Here is a 17,896-nt window from a genome sequence, read left to right on the forward strand (position 1 = left end):
CGGCCCCCCGGTTTCGTGCCTGCGGCCGACTGCGCAGCCTGTCCGCGAGTCTGACTGTGCAGCTGGCACGGTTTCTTAACTTCCCAATGCTTAACAGAAGAGGGGAGAGATTGATATAAGAATACTGAATCTGAGTTCCACATTACTTCACATGTGATTGGAAGCTGTGATTCACCCAGAGTAATTAATGAGCACCATGGGGTGTGGGGTCCTCATTGTCTGCTGGGATGTGGATGTCGGCATTGACACATGAACTCCCTTTCCACTTTTTACAGTCCTCACTTGAACCTGCACATTTTTTTTTTAATGTATGAACAGTTTTTATTTTTAAACAAGCTGTTCCCAAAATTATCAATTTAGGATGGACTTAAAGATCTTTAAAGAGTCCCTCTCCCGGTCTCCCTCTCCCGGTCTCCCTCTCCCGGTCTCCCTCTCCCTCTCCCTCTCCCGCTCTTTCCACGATCTCCGAGTCGAAGCTGGACGGTACTGCTGCCATCTCAGCTCACTGCAACCTCCCTGCCTGATTCTCCTGCCTCAGCCTGCCGAGTGCCTGCGATTGCAGGCGCGCGCCGCCACGCCTGACTGGTTTTCGTATCTTTTTGGTGGAGACGGGGTTTTGCTGTGTCGGCCGGGCTGGTCTCCAGCGCCTAACCGCGAGTGATCTGCCAGCCTCGGCCTCCCGAGGTGCCGAGATTGCAGCCTCTGCCCGGCCACCCCCCCGTCTGGGAAGCGAGGAGCGTCTCCGCCTGGCCGCCCATCTTCTGGGATGTGAGGAGCCCCTCTGCCTGGCTGCCCAGTCTGGAAAGTGAGGAGCGTCTCTGCCCGGCCGCCATCCCATCTAGGAAGTGAGGAGCGCCTCTTCCTGGCCGCCATCACATCTGGGAAGTGAGGAGCGTCTCTTCCCGGCCGCCCATCGTCTGAGACGTGGGGAGCACCTCTGCCCTGCCGCCCCGTCCGGGATGTGAGGAGCGTCTCTGCCTGGCAACTGCCCCGTCTGAGAAGTGAGCAGCCCCTCCGCCCGGCAGCCGCCCCGTCTGAGAAGTGAGGAGCCCCTCCGCCCAGCAGCCACCTCGTACGGGAGGGAGGTGGGGGGGTCAGCCCCCCGCCCGGCCAGCCGCCCCGTCCGGGAGGGAGGTGGGGGGATCAGCCCCCCGCCCGGCCAGCCGCCCTGTCCGGGAGGTGAGGGGCGCCTCTGCCCGGCCGCCCCTACTGGGAAGTGAGGAGCCCCTCTGCCCGGCCAGCCGCTCCGTCCGGGAGGGAGGTGGGGGGGGGTCAGCCCCCCGCCTGGCCAGCCGCCCCGTCCGGGAGGGAGGTGGGGGGATCAGCCCCCCGCCTGGCCAGCCGCCCCCGTCCGGGAGGTGAGGGTCGCCTCTGCCCGGCCGCCCCTACTGGGAAGTGAGGAGCCCCTCTGCCCGGCCAGCTGCTCCGTCCGGGAGGGAGGTGGGGGGATCAGCCCCCCGCCCGGCCAGCCGCCCCGTCCGGGAGGGAGGTGGGGGGATCAGCCCCCCGCCCGACCAGCCGCCCCGTCCGGGAGGGAGGTGGGGGGGTCAGCCCCCCGCCCGACCAGCCGCCCCGTCCGGGAGGGAGGTGGGGGGGTCAGCCCCCCGCCTGGCCAGCCGCCCCATCCGGGAGGTGAGGGGCGCTTCTGCCCGGCCGCCCCTACTGGGAAGTGAGGAGCCCCTCTGCCCGGCCAGCCGCTCCGTCCGGGAGGGAGGTGGGGGGGTCAGCCCCCCGCCCGGCCAGCCGCCCCGTCCGGGAGGTGAGGGGCGCCTCTGCCCGGCCGCCCCTACTGGGAAGTGAGGAGCCCCTCTGCCCGGCCAGCCGCCCCGTCCGGGAGGGAGGTGGGGGGGTCAGCCCACCGCCCAGCCAGCCGCCCCGTCCGGGAGGGAGGTGGGGGGGTCAGCCCCCCGCCCGGCCAGCCGCCCCGTCGGGGAAGTGAGGGGCGCCTCTGCCCGGCCGCCCCTACTGGGAAGTGAGGAGCCCCTCTGCCCGGCCAGCCGCCCCGTCCGGGAGGGAGGTGGGGGGGGGTCAGCCCCCCGCCCGGGCCGCCCCGTCCGGGAGGGAGGTGGGGGGGTCAGCCCCCCGCCCGGCCAGCCACCCCGTCCGGGAGGTGAGGGGCGCCTCTGCCCGGCCGCCCCTACTGGGAAGTGAGGAGCCCCTCTGCCCGGCCACCACCCCGTCTGGGAGGTGTACCCAACAGCTCATTGAGAACGGGCCGTGAAGACAATGGCGATTTTGTGGAATAGAAAGGGGAGAAAGGTGGGGAAAAGATTGGGAAATCGGATGGTTGCCGTGTCTGTGTAGAAAGAGGTAGACATGGGAGACTTCATTTTGTTCTGTACTAAGAAAAATTCTTCTGCCTTGGGATCCTGTTGATCTGTGACCTTACCCCCAACCCTGTGCTCTCTGAAACATGTGCTGTATCCACTCAGGGTTGAATGGATTAAGGGCGGTGCAAGATGTGCTTTGTTAACCAGATGCTTGAAGGCAGCATGCTCGTTTAAGAGTCATCACCACTCCCTAATCTCAAGTACCCAGGGACACAAACACTGCGGAAGGCCGCAAGGTCCTCTGCCTAGGAAAACCAGAGAACTTTGTTCACTTGTTTATCTGCTGACCTTCCCTCCACTATTGTCCTGTGACCCTGCCAAATCCCCCTCTGCAAGAAAAATAAAATAAAATAAAATAAACTACAGGTGACAAATGGCAAAAAAAAAAAAAAAAAAAACTTTAAAGAAATAATAGTGCCTTTATGACTTAGGACTTTTTAATTGTATTTGAAATTGTTTAGCCTTTTGCCAAATTGTTTTTGGGAAATTCATTGTAATTCACCTATGGGTAATGCACGTTTTTGTATTTTTAAAAGACCATTTGGTGGTGGCAGAATCCGTAACTCAGTATACAATATGTAATACAATGTACCCTTTTTTTTTTTTTGAGACGTAGTCTCACTGTGTCACCCAGGTTGGAGTGCAGTGGCACGGTCTCAGCTCCCTGCAACCTCGACTCCTGGGTTCAAGTGATTCTCGTGCCTCAGTCTCCCTAGTAGCTGGGATTACAGGCATGCGCCACCATGCCCGGCTAATTTTTTGTAATTTTTAGTAGAGACGGTGTTTTACCATGTTGCCCGGACTAGTCTCAAACTCCTGAGCTCAGGCAATCCACCTGTCTTGGCTTCCTAAAGCGCTAGGATTACACGCATGAGCCACCATGCCTGGCCCAATGTACACTTTTTAATTAAAAATAAATAGAATAACTAGAATTTAATTTGTAGGGCAGATCTGACCTTCATTAAAATACAATTTTTATTGTAAAATGTTATCTATGATATAATACATTTGTCTAATTTACTCTCCTACTAACCTTACGGCAATAATTAAAATGTATTTACTCCTATAAAAAATTGCTGTTATAATAAATCAGATTTTTATATAGTCTTAAGCCCCTCCCTCACTGATTTCTCACAAACAACATTGGAATGTTTTTCCCAGTGTAAGAATAAAATAAGTGTGGAATGTAAGTATTACCTACACAACAGAGCCAGTTGCCACAGAGTAAAAAGCTTACGTTGCTTTTGACATACTTTCTAATTTCCTGTTCTAATAATAGCACTAATGTCAGAGAAGGAAACCCTTAATTAAAATGAAACTTTATAGAATATGCGAATGACATCTTTATCAGATGAATAAAAGTATATATATTAACATTGTCATCTCAAAAAAATTGACAAACTACGTAACTCGTTATAAGAGCAATCTCTCTCTTTTTTAGTACTGGTAAAATTGACATTACAATTTGAAAATAAATACTTCCAAACTAAAAAAAAAGTTAATCTCATCCCAAAATACGCCACAGACACACCCAGAGTAATGTTCAACCAAATATTTGGGTACCCTCTGGCCCAGTCAAGTTGACACATAAAATTAACCATCCCAGGAAATTTGTGTTTCCCATGCCTGCAACTTTGGTGTCTGTGAGTCTAGAAGTTTTGACTGACTTGATTATCATGAACAGGTAGGACTGTTGCTATATGATGAAGCAGAGAGGAATATTTTTGGCACTCAGGTTCCCTATTTCCTTGAAGAAAACTTGAGACTTGGGTTAGGGTGCAGATCATTTACTAATAAACTACTCCTCAGGAAAATTTTTAAGGGGAATGAAATAGGATAGGACTTAGAAAAGAGCCAAGCAAGGATGTGAACTCAGTTCAAGTCTAGTATTAGCCATTATCATAGGGGGAGGGTTACAGAGCATAGACATTACACAGAGTTCTTTCCTTTTATTAAGGGGCTGGCCTTTTGTAACCCCTATCAGTCACTGGGGATTGAGTGTAGACTACTGGGGATTGTGGATAGGCATAACTTTCTGGGTGAGGTGGCTATAGACACCTGAGGACAATTCTTCAGAGAAGGGGGCAACTGTGAGCTGTTAGTGGTCAGCTGGAGAAGGGGCACTGGTTCAGTAAATGGGACCTGGATGAGGCACCAGAACAGTGTCTACCACAGTGACGGAACAACTTATGAAGATCAATCAGAGAATAGATAGCAGCTGCTTATACTGCGTCTTTGTGAAGTTGGGCTGGGCTGTGTATATTGGAAGGCAGAGTAGGGAAAGGCCTCCCTGTCATCTGTCTAGTAGTTACAGCCTGCTGCTGGCAGCATAAAGGCTATGCTTACTTGACTCTGAATGCATAGGGTTGTAGAATACATATTAGAGAATAATGAACAGCTCTCATCTTTAAGAAGGGTATCATCTTATAAAGAGATAGATGGACATTAGTAAGCAAGCACTTCCTAAATAAACTCATGACTTAGAAATATCCCAAACATAAAAATGGTAGGTTTGCCTACTACTGCCTACTACCACTCATTTCAAATTCACCGTTTCACCATGCAACTCGATAAAGCTATCTTGATGGCACCATTTACCAGTGCAGAGTGTTTCTCCCACCCATTCTTATTATGGCCTTCATTTACTGTCCACGTAATAGTTAATTTTTTTTTTTTTTTTTTTTGAGAGGGCGTTTCACTCTTGTTGCCCAGGCTGGAGTGCAGTGGCACAATCTCGGCTCACTGCAACCTCCACTTCCCAGCTTCAAGCGATTCTCCTGTCTTAGCCTCCCGAGTAGCTGGGATTACAGGCATGCACCACCATGCCTGGCTAATTTTTTGTATTTTTAGTAGCGACGGGGTTTCTCCATGTTGGTCAGGCTGGTCTCAAACTCCCGACCTCAGGTGATCCACACGCCTCGGCCTCCCAAAGTGCTGGGGATTACAGGCGTGAGCCACTGCCCCCGGCCTGTTAATTTTGTTTTAGCAAATATCTTCTTCATATGTATGCCCTTCTTTTCTCTCTTTGCCCCCCTTCTCTCTTTCTCTGCCTGATCATGTTTCTACACCCTCCACAAAAAGTACTTATCGGGAGCACTGGAAATGGTTTGGACTTGAGGACATCATCAGAAAGTGTATGTTCTTTACCAAAACCTGTTTTAAAAAGTTCTAGTGCAAAGACACTTCAGACAAGATTAAGTTTCTTACACATAGTGATGATTCTTGACCCATTCTACCTGTTAATTGTAAGAATTTAAATTTTTTAATAACTATGCAGTTCTGTGACTACATGCATTGAGGAAATGCCACTAGTTTTAAGGATCCTGAGATAATATAACAGGGAATATTACAGGCAATTCACATTCTTCATACTTAGTCTCTGTTTCCTGGTTTTTGCCTGTGATTATCTGGCCTCTGTCACATGGCTACCTTAAAAAGCCTTCCAGTTCATTCCCAGAAGCTCAGCATAGAGCTAGCCCTTTAGCAGCCTGCCTTATGGGCTAATCGTGGCTCTCTTAGTCATTCTTACCTGTGAAAAGTCTAATCACTTGGTCTACAAAGTCTAAATTTTAAGAAACCATCCTTTACTGGTATTATTTCTCTTAATTGCAGACATTGCTCCCAGAGGAAGATAAATATCCTCTGAAATTTTAACTTTGCAAACTCAATCCTAGAAAGTAACAGTAAATAAATTTTATATGTAGATTTAGAGATTGTATATTACCTTTATTTTGACATTAAAATAATTTAAAATTAAATTTATAATCAAATATGTCTTAGATTACAGTGGGGTTAAGCATGTTTTATTTTATTTATTAGCTGTTCATATTCTCCAGAGCTAGCCTGGTCTCAGATCCACTTTCAGAAGTCCCAGAAAGAGTCCTCTTTGAGTTAGGAGTAAGGGTGAGAAAACCCAACAAGGGGACTTTAGGAAAACAGAAAGAGGGTATGATGAGGTGATTGGAGGGAAAAAGGGGGAGGGAACTTCCCTGGCCCACTTCCCAGCCATGGCCTTCTCTGAGGTGGTGACCCTTAAAAAAAATAATGGCATTAATAAGATAAATAAATACTAAAATACTGGCATTTTGATTTTGCTACTGTATTTCAGTCACTACATAGACTGAAATAATTAACTTGTTCAGCCTCAGGAATTGTGGCAACTGTAGCTACTAAAACCTATATTTTGGTATTAAAGTGTGGAAGTCAGAGAATTGCTTAACTAAATAATTGATTTGTACTGAAGCTGCCTTTTGATTTAGACTCATCCCTCTTCTGCCCACCCCAATAAACACAGAAGGCTTTATTTATTGAATTTTCAGTAAAGAGACATTTTGTAGGGTGTTCAGGATTTCATTTTAATGTTATCAGCATTTTTAGATGTATACAGACACCAATATCATATGATTGCTGTTATTTTGTAACTGTTAATTAAAAATATAAAGTATACTTTTCATACCACTAGTAATTAGAAGTGATATCTTTAATCATACACAGATGTTCTTTTGGCTATGCCTATAGTTTCTTGGTGAAGTTACTCTGATAGTACATCAGATGATTAACTTCAGTTGTATATAAAGGTGGTACATTAAAATCTATTCAGTTGTATATAAAAGCTGGTACAAGTGAAATCTATTCAGGTTTATATAAAAGATGGTACAAGTGAAATCTATTCAGTTGAGCCATCTCAAAAGAACTGCTTCTTCAGTCTTTCCTAATAGGCAGAATGATGTCCATTTTCCCCTCTCGCATCTTATAAATCTATAACAAATTTTAAAAATAACAGTGCTGTCGCACTTTCTGTTTTCCTTTTAGTACAAATGCTTGCAATGTCTACCTCTATGAGCTGAAATTGTTGTCACTATCTATAACCAACATTTAATAAGCTTTTATATTCCATAGGGTTTAGAATCTAGATAACTGCTTGAGAATATTAAGACCCCCAATTATGAGAGCATTTTTTGTTTACCTTGTACTTTTTAGACCTATCAGTCTTTTTAGGAGCGTTTTAATCTTGTTTGTGGATTTTTTTAAAACTTGAGCTTTTGAGGAGCCAAAATTCCTTCCTCCAAGGGAATGCATGCTGATTGTTTTTTGTTGTTATTGTTAAATCTCAGATATGTTTAATTTCTCCTACATAATCAATTGCCTATTAAATTGTAACTTGGAATTCTTACAGGTAGTAGAAAATCCAGTTCTACTGTGCTGAATTTTCAAATATTTCAGTCTCAGCCACTCATCAGGAATTTTCTAACATATGTCTTATTGATCTGCTTGTTCTAGACTGACATTTTCTGAGGAGGCTGGGGATGTGATTTGTGATTATGGGGAGCAGGATACTTATAACAAGGCCAAGTGCCTGGCTTTAGCTCAGATTATCTACAGTGAATGTGGCCTGCACAAGAAAGCTATTCTTTGCTTGTGTAAACAGGGTCAGACTCATAGGGTCATGGAGTACATACAGCAGTTGAAGGACTTTACTACCGGTAAGTTAAAAAGTCTGCCATTTGTATACATTTGAATTCTGGGCTTTAATTGTAAGATTAACCATAATAGCAAGCACTACTTTAAACTTACGTTATAAAATCAATTTTATATATACCAATAAGTAGGAGATTTCTAGTGTAATTTTTCATGAACATAGGTAAGCTGGAGCTGATTGGCTTTCATGCTAGACATTCAAAAATATGTATTTCCTCAAAATACAAACATTTAATAAGCCAGATAGTCCTGGAAATATACAGTTTTAAAGATAAATTTAGCAGATATACTAGAACATACTACATATATGATTTTTAAAAATAAGGATTATTTGTGATATATAATTTTTTGTTTTTGTTTTTTGAGATGGAGTTTCACTCTGTTGCCAGGCTGGAGTGCAGTGCCGTGATCTTGGCTCACTGCAAGCTCTGCCTCCTGGGTTCACACCATTCTCCTGCCTCAGCCTCCCAAGTAGCTGGGACTACAGGTGCCCGCCACTACACCCGGCTAACTTTTTGTATTTTTGGTAGAGACAGGGTTTCACCGTGTTAGCCAGGATGGTCTTGATCTCCTGATCTTGTGATCTGCCTGCCTCAGCCTCCCAAAGTGCTGGGATTGCAGGTGTGAGCCACCGCACCCAGCCTGTGATATATAATGTTTTGAACTGTAATATAAGCATTAGAAATGAAGAATTTCTAATTTATTTCAAAATTTTAAAACACAATTGAACAGTAATCTGAGATTACAATTGAACGGTAATCTGAGAGAACTGTGGACCTTAGGGTGACCCTAGTTGGAAGAGCAGATCTCTTATTCTGGATCTAGTTTGGCAATAACTGTAAGTATAGGCATTGCTGACACCTCCCCATCCCCCAGGCCAGTGCCTGTCCTGATTTGCAGGCTATGTATCCCATATCCCAGTTCTAAGAAGATGCAAAATGGAACCAAACATGGCCATTTTAGGTCACATTATTCCAGGAAAAAGGAGTTTTAGTAGTTGTTGAATCTGGTCATTTTCAAGCAATTAATTGACTTTTTCTTAGAATCTATGTTGTTGTTTTTTTAAGTTACAAATTTCTTCATTAATAACAGCATGCCCTATACTATTATTGTAATAATAGCTAGGCTTTTTTTCATGGATTATCTCACTTAATCCTTATGTTGACTCTATGAGGTAGGTTTTGTTACTGTCCCATTTTATAGATGCAAAAATAGTATGTTTCCACAGAGAGGCTGAGGCACAGCTAGAGCTAAGTGATTTGGTTATGTAGTGACAGGACAGAATCTGGCATAGTAGGTATTAATTCATATTCCATTACCTAAGTATACAGTTTCAGTTTCTGTGTTGTTAACTATTATTTTTCCATATGTAAGAATTATATTAGTTAATGTTTAGACATGGGATATAGATTTTAATTACTCTTAGAATTTAAAAATTTTAGGGATAGGGTCTGTAGTCCCAGCCACTCAGGAGGCTGAGATGGGAAGATCGCTTGAGCCCAGGAGTTCTAGGCTGCAGTGAGCTGTGATTGTGGCACTGCATTCCTGCCTGGGCATCAGAGTGAAACCTTATCCCATAATAATAATAATAATAATTTTTTTAAAAGAAAATGGATTTTGAAATGTAGTAAGAAAAACGGAGACGAGGAGTTCAAGAGTAGCCTGGAGCAACTTAGTGGGACCCCATCTCTATATATTAAATACATTTTAAAAACCCAAGGCTTTCAGAGTTCAAATTATGTTTATGGTAGTCCTTGAAAAGCTCTCAGAAGTTATTCTGAAAATTACCTCTATTGTGGCCGCAAAATAATATTTTTACGTTAAAATATTTAGGAAGTTAATACAAAGTTTATAAATTTGAGAGTATAGAGTGGGGCATGCCTGTAGTCTCAGCTACTGGGAAGGCTGAGGCGGGAGACTGCTTGAGCCCAGGAGTTTGAGGATACAGTACACAATCATTATGCCTATGATGAGCCGTGCACTCCAGCCTGGGCCACACAGTGAGACTTTGTTTTGAAAAAATTTAAGAATACAAATCATAATTGTAGCTTTAGATTACCTCAATGGTTAACTATTGGGTTAACCCAATAGAGATTAACCCATATGGAATTGTTCTTTTTGTGGTCAAATATAGGAAACTTCATATGGTTCCACCTCTGGCTACTTGAAATAGCTACTGGTTTCTTAAAGTTTTCATTTTTGAATTTCTAAATGCTTGATAGTTTTAGGAAAAAAATTACTGAGTTGCTTTTTCTGTGCAAGGCACAGAAAGAAAGACATTATACTCACCAGAATTTGGTCCAAGTATGAGCAACAAGATATAGACAAACAAACTGTAGTATTAGATGGAGACCTCTAATACTACACTTTTCAGATGTGAAAACTGAGTTCCAAAAGAGTGAGTGACTGATGGAGCTATGATTAGAATTCAGGTTTCCTAGTAGCCAATCTGTATTTTTATTATACCACATTTTTTTCATTATAATTATTTGATTATGTTTTGGATACTCTTATGGGTAGTTTTCCTTTGTTTTTTGCTATGCTGAGCATGATTTTTTTTTGAGGGGGGCTAGGGGAAAGTACCGTTGAGTTTAGGTTGGAGTGGGTCATTGAGGGCTTTGAAAGGATTAGAAAAACTGTTGACTGGCAGGTATAGACATTAGCTAGTCCTAGTTTCTAGTTGATTTATGATATTAGGACATTGAGATAAACTTTTTCATTTTTGCCTTCAGATGACCTGTTGCAGCTATTAATGTCATGTCCCCAAGTTGAATTAATTCAGTGTCTCACTAAAGAGTTGAACGAGAAACAACCATCTTTATCTTTTGGTCTTGCTATACTTCATCTGTTCTCTGTAGACATGAAAAAAGTTGGCATTAAGCTACTTCAGGAAATCAATAAAGGTGGTATAGGTAAGTAGAATAAAATGTTGTGGAAGAAATAGTAGTGGGTTATCTAGGGAGAGGTTCAAGATGGTTATGCATGAGTTAACTCAAATTTCCCTAAGAGTTCCCTCTTAGCAAGAGTTAACTTTAGGAGTTTATAAATGTAAAGATTGCCATGTAAATAATAATATATTGGTAATAGGATGTATTTCTTGAGAGAATTAGAATGAAGGGAGTATCTTTATGAAGCTTGAGGGGAATATTACAATAATTATAATCACTAACTAAAAACTTTATATATATTGACATATGTGTATATTTAGCTTTTATATGTATTTTAAATGTTATGTAGATATAAACTATATGTTTTAGTTCCTAAACCAAATGTATGTGTATTTACATATGTTATTCACTCTGAACCTAACTCTGCTGTGAATTAGAGAATAACTAATTAGGCTGGGTGCAGTGGCTCACCCCTGTAATCCCAGCACTTTGGGAGGCTGAGGCGGGTAGATCACTTGAGCTCAGGAGTTCAAGACCAGCCAGGGCAACATGGAAAAACCCTGTCTCTATGAAAAAGATACCAAAATTAGCCACATGTGGCATGCACCTGTAGTCCCAGCTACTCGAGAGGATGAGGTGGAAGGATTGCCTGAGCCCAGGGAGCTCAAGGCTACAGTGAGCCGTGATTGTGCCACTGCACTCCAGCCTGGGTGAGACACTGCCTCAAAAAAAATGAGAGAGAGAGAGAATAATTAAAACTCACTTTTATTTTCTTTTCATTAATTTAATATAGGAAGTTGAACAGACAACTTCATTTTCAATTACTTGAAAACATATTTTGGAAGATAACTTTATATTTTGAAATTATCATTACTGATATCAACTAAAATATTTTTATAGAAAAATAATAATTATGGTAGAAATAAAATTATAGTGATGACAGTATTCTAAAAAGTGATCCTCTTTTATGAAGTACCATAAGTAATGCAGGTAATAGATAAGAAATGAGTTCCATAAATTGATAGATCACTAAGATATTTTTAAAAGTAAATAACATTAAATTTCTTTAACAAACAAAATGATTTTATTTCCTTAAGAAAAATATTTGTTATAGAAGCCCCATCATTAAGAGTTCTCCAGCTAGAGACAGGATAAAGAGTTTGTCAAAGAGTTTCTTCAGTCCTTGGGTTAGCTCCACTAAGGCATTTATATAAGTGTTTGAAATCATGAAAACTTGACCTATAGGTTTACAGTTATTTGATAGTTTCTAGTGGTGCCTTATAGACTCTGTGAATAAGGATGAGCCCACATTCGTCACTTTCTGAGCTCCTGCCTTATAGCCTTCAACATCTGCTGCCTTAACAAGAAGGAGATGAATGGAGACGTGGAATGTGAGAAGTGGTAGAGGGTTGAATTGAGACATGAAGAGGTTAATGATAAGGGAGGAGGAGAAGGAACTAACACGAGTACTTACCATGAGCTTGACTGAGCACTGCATGTTATATCATTAATCTTAGGGGAATCAGGTAGAGTTTAACAGTAACTGAGTTGAAATTATGTCCTTTTCTATTTTTGAAGAATCACTAAAGTATAGATTACCAAATAAGTGCCATACTATAATATTGTATTTTTTCCCCACAGATGCAGTAGAAAGTCTTATGATAAATGATTCCTTTTGCTCCATAGAAAAGTGGCAAGAAGTGGCAAATATATGTTCACAGAATGGCTTTGACAAATTATCTAATGACATCACGTCTATTCTTCGATCTCAGGCTGCAGTTACAGAAATTTCTGAAGAGGATGACGCAGTCAACCTAATGGAACATGTGTTTTGGTAGTTCTATATCTTAACCAGCTGAGGGAGCTTGTACAACACCTTATGTATGCTGGTTGGGCAAACTGATTTTAACATAACTAACTTATAAATAAATCTAGAGTAAGAAGATCTCAGAAATAAATCACACTTTTGTTATGATGACATTTAGATTTGTCTTTGAAATATTTATACTATTGCTTCCTTTTCCCCATATGGTCATTTCTTATATTGAATCTTGATAAAATCCAAGATTATAACTTTCTGTGAAACAGTGTAGGGCATTTTTATCTAAGGACATAAGCTAATGTCCAGATATATTACTTTCTGGTGATGTAATATGATAGCAAGAACTGAGGAAGGTGTGGGTAGTATCCTGTGTGTTAGACTGTCTTCCCAAACATGAAATGCTACAAGCCTGACTTGACCAGAAAAGCAGGATATCATTTCAAGGTTGGACTTGCTGGCAAAAACCTAGAGTATAGTAATTTTGTACTGCTGATTTAAAGATGTGCCCCATGCTTTGATATATATAAATATGGCAAAGCTTAGGCTTCTAGTATAAAAGCTGGGACTCTTGGCATGTTATTACTTAGAGAGAAGACCAGTCGAATTTTGCATAGAAGTAGACCTGTGATACCTATAGGTATGGAAAATATGTCATAAGAAGTGGTTTTGGATTATTTCAAGTGTCTGAATAAGTATTTGATTGAAAACTCTGAAAGTTCTGTGCCATGGACAGGTGTAATATTAAAAATATTTAATGATTAGTATGGCATGGGCACAAATCAAGCAGAACAGATACCTAATTAATCAGAACAGCCTTTAGCCCTTATGCTACGCCAGAGCTTACTAGCTAAATGTCATCCTTGACCATGGAACATGGTTAAAATGAGCTGCTGGCTGGGCAAGGTAGCTCATATCTGTAATCCCAGCACTTTGGGAGGTCGAGGCAGGAGGATCGCTTGAGCCCAGGAGTTTGAGACCAGCTAGGCAACACAGTGAGATCCCGTCTCTGTTATTAAAAAAAGAAAAAAAAATTTCAAGTAAAAAATGAAAATGATCTGCTATTAGAATAAGAGCAAAGAGCATAACTTTTCCCGTCCTAAATTTAAATTGAATATGTATTTTTATGTTATAGTGGAAAGAAGATGAACGGGGAGTCAGACAGCTTCATATTAAAATTCTGGTCCTACCTCTTACTCACTTATAAAATATGGGCAGTCTTCCCTTAGGCTTGTTGTGAGGATTAGTGATAATGTATGTGTAGTGTAAGTGTATAACATGATAGAGGAACTTAGTAAAAGATAGCTGTAATTCCTTTGTAATCGGCCCCAGAAACACACATTTCTCTACTTAGTTTGTACTTACTAAATCCCATATGTCTATTCATTTGTATTTATATGTTTATCCTTCTTTAAAGTATTTGATATATTGGTACGACTTATTGCTGAGATTAAGTTATCTGTCCACACTCGTATTAGGGTTGCCTGGCTTATCTTATAAATTCAGAAGCATTCAAGCTGAGTTTTTAATTTTTCCATTTGGTGCTAAATAGAATACTGGATAATTATAATTCAGCTTTCTAAAACGTAGCATTTTTAAAGTAATACATGTGCATAGTTTAAAAAGCAATTTATTACTAAAAGGCTTATCAAAATAATATTTTGATTTTTGGCCTTCATACAGGCTGTTGAAAAGAGCAGATAAAGGATGGAAAAAAGGAATGGAAAGGGAGAGGTATTTCGGCAGCACTGGTTCTTTGTGTGCCAACGGCTTAAAACCTTTTTTTTTTTTTTCCTTTGAGACCTATATGATTGATAGAAAGCTATTATGTGTCCATTGACAGAGCTTAGAAAAAAAAATGTCTCCATGAAAGCCAGGAGGATAAAGTAGGTATATAAATCTAGAGAAAGCTTAAACAGCGGTTGTTGTTGTTGTTATTCTAATTTTGCCTTGTTTTTCCTTTGCTCGTTATTACTCCTTCTCAGTTAGCATTGCCTTTGGCAGCTTTCCCAAGGAAAGTAAAACTTGTCAAGTGAATATAAATTAAAATGCCTGGCGATGGAAAATGGAGTTGGGAGGAAGAGCAAGATTATAAAGTTAAATGAGGAAGGAGAAAGAATTGAGTTGTGAGCTACAGAGGGCTTTGAAGCTATAAAAGCCTCCATGTAAGCTACACTGAAGGAGGTATAATCTGGGCCTCAGCACAGAAACCTGCATTCTAGACCAGCCCCACCACTGTCTAGCTATGTGTCCTTTTCCTCATGCTTAAGATAAATTTATTTTGACTAGATACCTCCTCTTGTCATTTCCAACTCTAAAATTCAGTAATTCTGAAAAGGTACAAATTATTTCCCAATGCTTCTTGACCTTTAGCCTAAATTTCAAATACTACAATTCAACATCAGCATCAACAACATCTACCGAATACCTGTTTTGCACACAATTTCTGCTAGCAAGATTACAACCTTAATGGAAACACACAGCGTATTTTAAAAGTTACTAATAATAATTCCTTAGCATTATCTAATAGCCAGTCCATATTCAAATTTCACCAGTTGCTTAAAAATGCCTTATAACATTTGAATTGTTCCAATGAAGATTTAACCAACGTTCATGTGTTCTATTAGGTCTTGCTGTCTTAAGCGTGTCTTCTCTCCTTTTTTCCTCTTGCCATTGATTGCTTTACATAGCAGTTGCAAAGCAAGGGTCATGATGAACTAAGTTTCTCTGATTTCATATTAGGTTTTCTTTCTACCATACCAGTGAGGAAAGGAAGATATTTCTTCCAAGGTCTGAAAGATTTAATTGTAACTAGTTACATTTTTGTTTATTATAGTCAAGCATGTATCAAAATGAATTTCTATTAAATTCATTCATTTGGAAAGGTTTAGAGATGTTGAACAGAAGTCTAATCTAATGAAAAAAATTTTTTTAATATTTAGAACTTTTCCTAAATCCTGAATTAACTAAGAAATGACCATTAAATTAATCACTTTTTTAACTTTAAAAGGTAAAAACCTGTTACTTTTTAGGTGCCTGGAATTCTGTTGGATTGCTAAAGCATATGTTAAGTCAAAAATCATAGCAGAGGCCTTTTTTTTTTAACTTTGTACATTTCATAGAAAGCTCATACATTTCTTCCATTCTTTCTCAGAAAAAAATGGCATTTAACAAATGTTCGGTGTATAAAGCTGTCAGTTTGCTAGTAGTTATAATTTGTTGTGTTCTTGAATAAAAATATATTGGGTACATAAAAAAGACACTATTATTTATATAGTTTTTTTAGTTTTTTTTTTTTAATTGATAATTATCTACAACTACCCTCCCTACCTTGAGGATCTGTGTCTACCTATAGAGGTTTGGCACTACTGTAAATGAGTGAAGTGTATCACAGTCAGGGAAAGGAGGATCTGGGGACTTTTTGAAAGGGACAATCGTGGTAAATTCCAGGCAACTTTTATTATGCAGGACTGTGGACTCGGTGTTACCTTCTTGGAAGCTGGAAATGCAGATTTGATGTGAGCAGTACTGTGTGGGCCAAACAAAACACATCTGCAGACCAGACTAGACCTGCAGGTCACTAATTTGAAACCTCTGTCCTAAACTGAGGCTAAATTTGGTTTCTTGTTTCCATCAACTTTTTTTTATTTATTTATTTATTGAGACAGTCTTGCTCTGTCACCGAGGCTGGAGTACAGTGACGCAATCTCAGCTCACTACAGCTTCCACCTCCTGAGTTCAAGCGATTCTCCTGCCTCAGCCTCCTGAGTAGCTGGGATTACAGGTGCCCGCCACCACACCCAGATAATTTTTGTATTTTTAGTAGAAATGGGGTTTCACCATGTTGGCCAGGCTGGTCTCAAACTCCTGACCTCAAGTGATCCATCAGCTTTGGCCTCCCAAAGTGCTGGGATTACAGGCATGAGCCATCATGCCTGGCCTCCATCAACTTTAAATGAAGCTTTTTGAGTGGATAAAGATAGTAAAGAATTACCATATTTTCTTATTTGGTGCCAGGCGCAGTGGCTCACACCTGAATCCCAGCACTTTGGGAGGCCGAGGCAGGTGGATCGTGAGGTCAGGAGATCGAGACCATCCTGGCTAACACAGTGAAACCCCATCTCTACTAAAAATACAAAAAATTAGCCGGGCATGGTGGCGAGCGCCTGTAGTCCCAGCTGTTCGGGAGGCTGAGGCAGGAGAATGGTGTGAACCCGGGAGGTGGAGCTTGCAGTGAGCTGAGATTGTGCCACTGCACTGCAGCCTGCGTGACAGAGTGAGACTCCGACTAAAAAAAAAAAAAAGAATTACCATATTTTCTCATTTGGAAAAGCCTACTGCAGAATACCCAATTTACTGATGTAACACAAGGGAGGATAAAGGGTAGAGCTACTATGTGGAAGCCAATCCAATATGGAGGCCATTTTGATTTCTAATGCAGAGGAACATGGAAGATAACACAGATGTAATTTGTGTGTAGAAAGAGGAAAAGGTACGGAGTCCTTAAGTAATTTTGACTTCCCCCGACCCCACTCTAAAGAATTAATCTATAGTATTCTTCCCCAACTGTATGCCATAAGCTTGGTTAAGAAGCAGTATTACAGTTTTAAAATAGAGGCTATAAAATTACATTTTGAAGATTTGCCTACATGGATCCTTGCCTCTATCCAGTTAGCTCTTTAGTGGAGATTCCACTGTGGCTGTGGGGGGTCTCCATTATCATGTCATATATCAAACTGCAGCAATAATCACCACCAAGCATTTTTAGCTCTCCACTGGGTGCAAACTCTACCTTTAAGCTTTCATGTGTATTAATGTGTTAGGGCCACACTGAGAAGGATCCATCTTTTCCACTCAAGGAACAGTTGTATGGGTTAAATTCTGTTATCTTGTTTTATTAGGTCAGATAATAAAGATACTGTCATAAATAGAGTGAGCTTTAGGTGGGTTTGTGCTTAACAGGAAGGGCATGTCACCCTTCTACCACTTTGGTTGTACACAGATCAGAATGTGTGACAACACATTCCCATCCATTTTCTCCTGGAACTCTTCCTTCGCCTCATACTGCTCACACATTTTGACTGTACTGTTGTTATTGTTGTTGTTTGAGACGGAGTCTTCCTCTGTCGCTCAGGCTGGAGGGCAGTGGTGCGATCTTGGCTCACTGCAACCTCCGCCTTCTGGGTTCAAGTGATTCTCCTGCCTCAGCCTCCCGAGTAGCTGAGATTACAGGCGCCCCCCAACCACGCCTGGCTAATTTTTGTATTTTTAGTAGAGATGGGGTTTCACCATGTTGGCCAGACTGGTCTCAAACTCCTGACCTCAGGTGATCTGCCCGCCTTGGCCTCCCAAAGTGCTGGGATTACAGGCGTGAGCCACCA

General features: G+C 41.4%; 1 protein-coding gene across 4 annotated transcripts in view; it reads left to right on the plus strand.

The window, feature by feature from the left end:
• Positions 1 to 14,236, plus strand: part of CLHC1 (clathrin heavy chain linker domain containing 1) — a 67,120-nt gene extending 52,884 nt beyond the window's left edge. For all 4 annotated transcript variants that reach the window (XM_019021057.4, XM_063696184.1, XM_004029260.5 and 1 more), the window contains exons 10-12: positions 7,611 to 7,813; positions 10,541 to 10,720; positions 12,338 to 14,236. In XM_019021057.4, the coding sequence (XP_018876602.4) occupies positions 7,611 to 7,813; positions 10,541 to 10,720; positions 12,338 to 12,534 (580 nt within the window). In that variant the 3' untranslated portion in view covers positions 12,535 to 14,236. The remainder of the gene's footprint in view (positions 1 to 7,610; positions 7,814 to 10,540; positions 10,721 to 12,337) is intronic.
• Positions 14,237 to 17,896: the final 3,660 nt, after the last annotated feature.

This window comes from Gorilla gorilla, chromosome 12 (genome assembly GCF_029281585.2).
Source record: "Gorilla gorilla gorilla isolate KB3781 chromosome 12, NHGRI_mGorGor1-v2.1_pri, whole genome shotgun sequence".
NCBI lineage: Eukaryota > Metazoa > Chordata > Mammalia > Primates > Hominidae > Gorilla > Gorilla gorilla.